The sequence below is a fragment of the Alligator sinensis genome, unplaced genomic scaffold (genome assembly GCF_000455745.1).
Source record: "Alligator sinensis unplaced genomic scaffold, ASM45574v1 scaffold907_1, whole genome shotgun sequence".
NCBI lineage: Eukaryota > Metazoa > Chordata > Crocodylia > Alligatoridae > Alligator > Alligator sinensis.
Genome location: NW_005841925.1, coordinates 2,317,196 through 2,319,705, shown reverse-complemented (window position 1 = coordinate 2,319,705; position 2,510 = coordinate 2,317,196). Strand labels below are relative to the sequence as shown.

General features: G+C 51.8%; 1 protein-coding gene across 6 annotated transcripts in view; it reads left to right on the top strand.

Moving 5' to 3' along the window:
- The window catches only part of LOC102380006 (ribonuclease inhibitor-like), a 19,600-nt gene that overhangs the window by 13,433 nt on the left and 3,657 nt on the right, over positions 1-2,510 (top strand). For all 6 annotated transcript variants that reach the window (XM_025198595.1, XM_025198598.1, XM_014517753.2 and 3 more), the window contains one exon: positions 305-475. In XM_025198595.1, coding sequence (XP_025054380.1) covers positions 305-475 — 171 coding nt within the window. The remainder of the gene's footprint in view (positions 1-304; positions 476-2,510) is intronic.

Genomic DNA, 2,510 nt, shown 5'->3' with positions numbered 1-2,510 from the left:
CTGCTGAAGAGGGATGATGGCATGCCAGCTCTCATCAGTTTTCAGATGAGTTGCAGAGCCACTTTCTTTCTGTATTTAAATAAAGTCAGAGATTCTAAGGGAAGGGGAAGAGGGAAGGAGGGGAAAACTGTGATTTCCTGTGCCTTTGTGTGTGTGCACATGCATATAAAACAGAGAGTGAAATGTGAGGAAATTGAGAGTAAAAGCTCTTTCTGAAGATCTACCTGTCTGGGTGATATAGGCCTTTCTGGTCCCTGACTGGGAAAAGTTTGGCACCGGCAAATATTTCTTTTGTTCTCTCTAGGTTATGGGAATGTCATTTCACAGCTGTAGCTTGTAAGGATCTTGCCAATGTTATTGGTACAAAAGAGTCCCTCAGACGAATAAGCCTGACTTTGAATGAGCTGGGAGATGCAGGAATGGAAATGCTGTGCCAAGGACTGAAGGACCCAAAATGCAAACTCCAGTTTCTGTCGTAAGTGCAGTAGACTTTCAGTGCAGACACTGATGTTGTAGGTTTGATACTTATAGATTTCATAGACAGGGCTGGAAGGGACCTCGGAAGATCATCAAGTCCAGCCCCCTGCCCCAGGGGCAGGAAGTCAGCATGGGTCATAGAATCCCGACAAGATAAACATCCATATTTTTCTTGAAGGCATTCAAAGTAGGTGCTTGAACCAACTCCGGTGGCAGGCTATTCCAGGACTTGAGGGCTTGGACAGTAAAGAAGTTCTTCCTTATGTCCAGCCTGAAACGGTCAAGGAGTTTATGACCGTTCGACCTTGTTATCTTGCACTGTGTGGTGCCTTACATGGTAAGGCTTCATGGTGATGCTTCATGGTGATCCTGCAGGCAACCGATGCTGACTTTGAGTGGCTATAAGCCAGGGGTGGGCAAAATATGGCCCGCGAGGCCATTCTATTTGGCCCACGGGGCCCCTAAAAAATTTAGAAAATCAATATTGATCTGTCCTTGGTTTCTGTCAAAAATGACAGGAACCAGGGGCAATAGGACCCAGGGGAAGCCTGGCAGGCTCCTGGAACAGCAGGGCCTGCCTGGCCCCACCCCCTCAGCCAGAAGCCGCGATAGGCTGCCCCGCGCCGGAACCTCAGGTAAGGGGGGGTGGGGAGGGGCCCAGGCAGGGAAGGGGCCCAGGAAAAAGCTGAGCGCAGGGAAAAACTGCCTCTCCCCCTCCCCGTGGCTGGTGCTCCCTGCTGCAGCGGCTGCCCTGGGCAGGCACAGTCAGCCCCACATGGACTGCGAGCGGCTGCAGCATGGAGCACTGGGCACAGGGTGGGCGAGGGGCCGCTTTTCCCCACACTCAGCACCAGCTTGTTCCCCGCTGGTGAGCAGGAGGTCAGGGCTATGCAGTGCCCCCCACCTATACCGGGGGGCTGGGGGGATGCTGGGAGTGAGCGGGTGCATGGGTCCCACACCGGTGTCCCAGGGCCAGCACAGGCAGGGCCCAGAGCAGGGCAGCAGCAGTACAGGGATCCTGGCCAGCAGGGGCTCTATAGAGCTGGGCCAGCTCCCCCCTCTCCCTGCTGGTGCCCAGTCCAGCTTCATAGACCCCTGCCAGCCTGAGCCCTGCTCTGGGCCCCAGTGGTGCTGGCCCTGGGACATTGGTCCCGAGACATTGGGACATTGGTCCCAAGATGGTGACCAGGGGGTGGGGCTACTCATGCAGCCCTTGGCAGCTTGCCAAAACTGGGTAAGCGGCCCGCCGCCCAAAATAATTGCCTGCCCCTGCTATAAGCAGATGTTGGCAAATGAAGCATATCAGCTATGTGCCCTGGCAAAGCTGATCCATTTCATTGGGCAGAACAGACAGAATGGCACATTTTTGCTTTCTATGTCACTTACGGAGTTTAGGTGCAAAGACCTCACTTGCTTCACAGAATGTATGTTTCTGACTCCCATAGACACCCTGAAAATCCACCCATGACCTTTCAGTTGAGAGGTAGGGGACTGAGCTTCACTCTCCAGAATGACCTCCCATTAAATATAATGCCATTTTCTTCAAAACCAGTGCAACCTCGTAAGCCAAGGGCCTGGAAAGGCCTGATCTAATGATCTGATAGTTCATGGTTGGTATTAGACTCCATGCTCCTTTGTTGCCACTTTTCACTGCAACCTGACTATCTGACCTTTAAAGAAGGTGTCTCAGAATGTCTTTGTATTTGAGAGAGGAAAAATCATATCCTTTACCAGGGGCAGCAGTTATCTCCAGGGATAAAGGAAATCTCTCTGCTGACTGTAAACACACGGGGCTTCTCTTTTGAAGCCCTTGACTTAAACCTACATGCCAATTTACAGTGGCTTTGCAGTCCCAGCCAGCTATATTGAGTCCCAGTTGCATAAACCTTTCTCTGCCAGCTTAGTGCTGGCAAGGTATAGAAAAACCTGAGCTTTTCTGGTGTCTTGTATGCAAAAGAAAGAGGTGAACTTCCCCCTAGGGGGAGCATTCACAAGCAAAATGCCATTGTGACCCTTCAAGCCAAGAGTGCAGA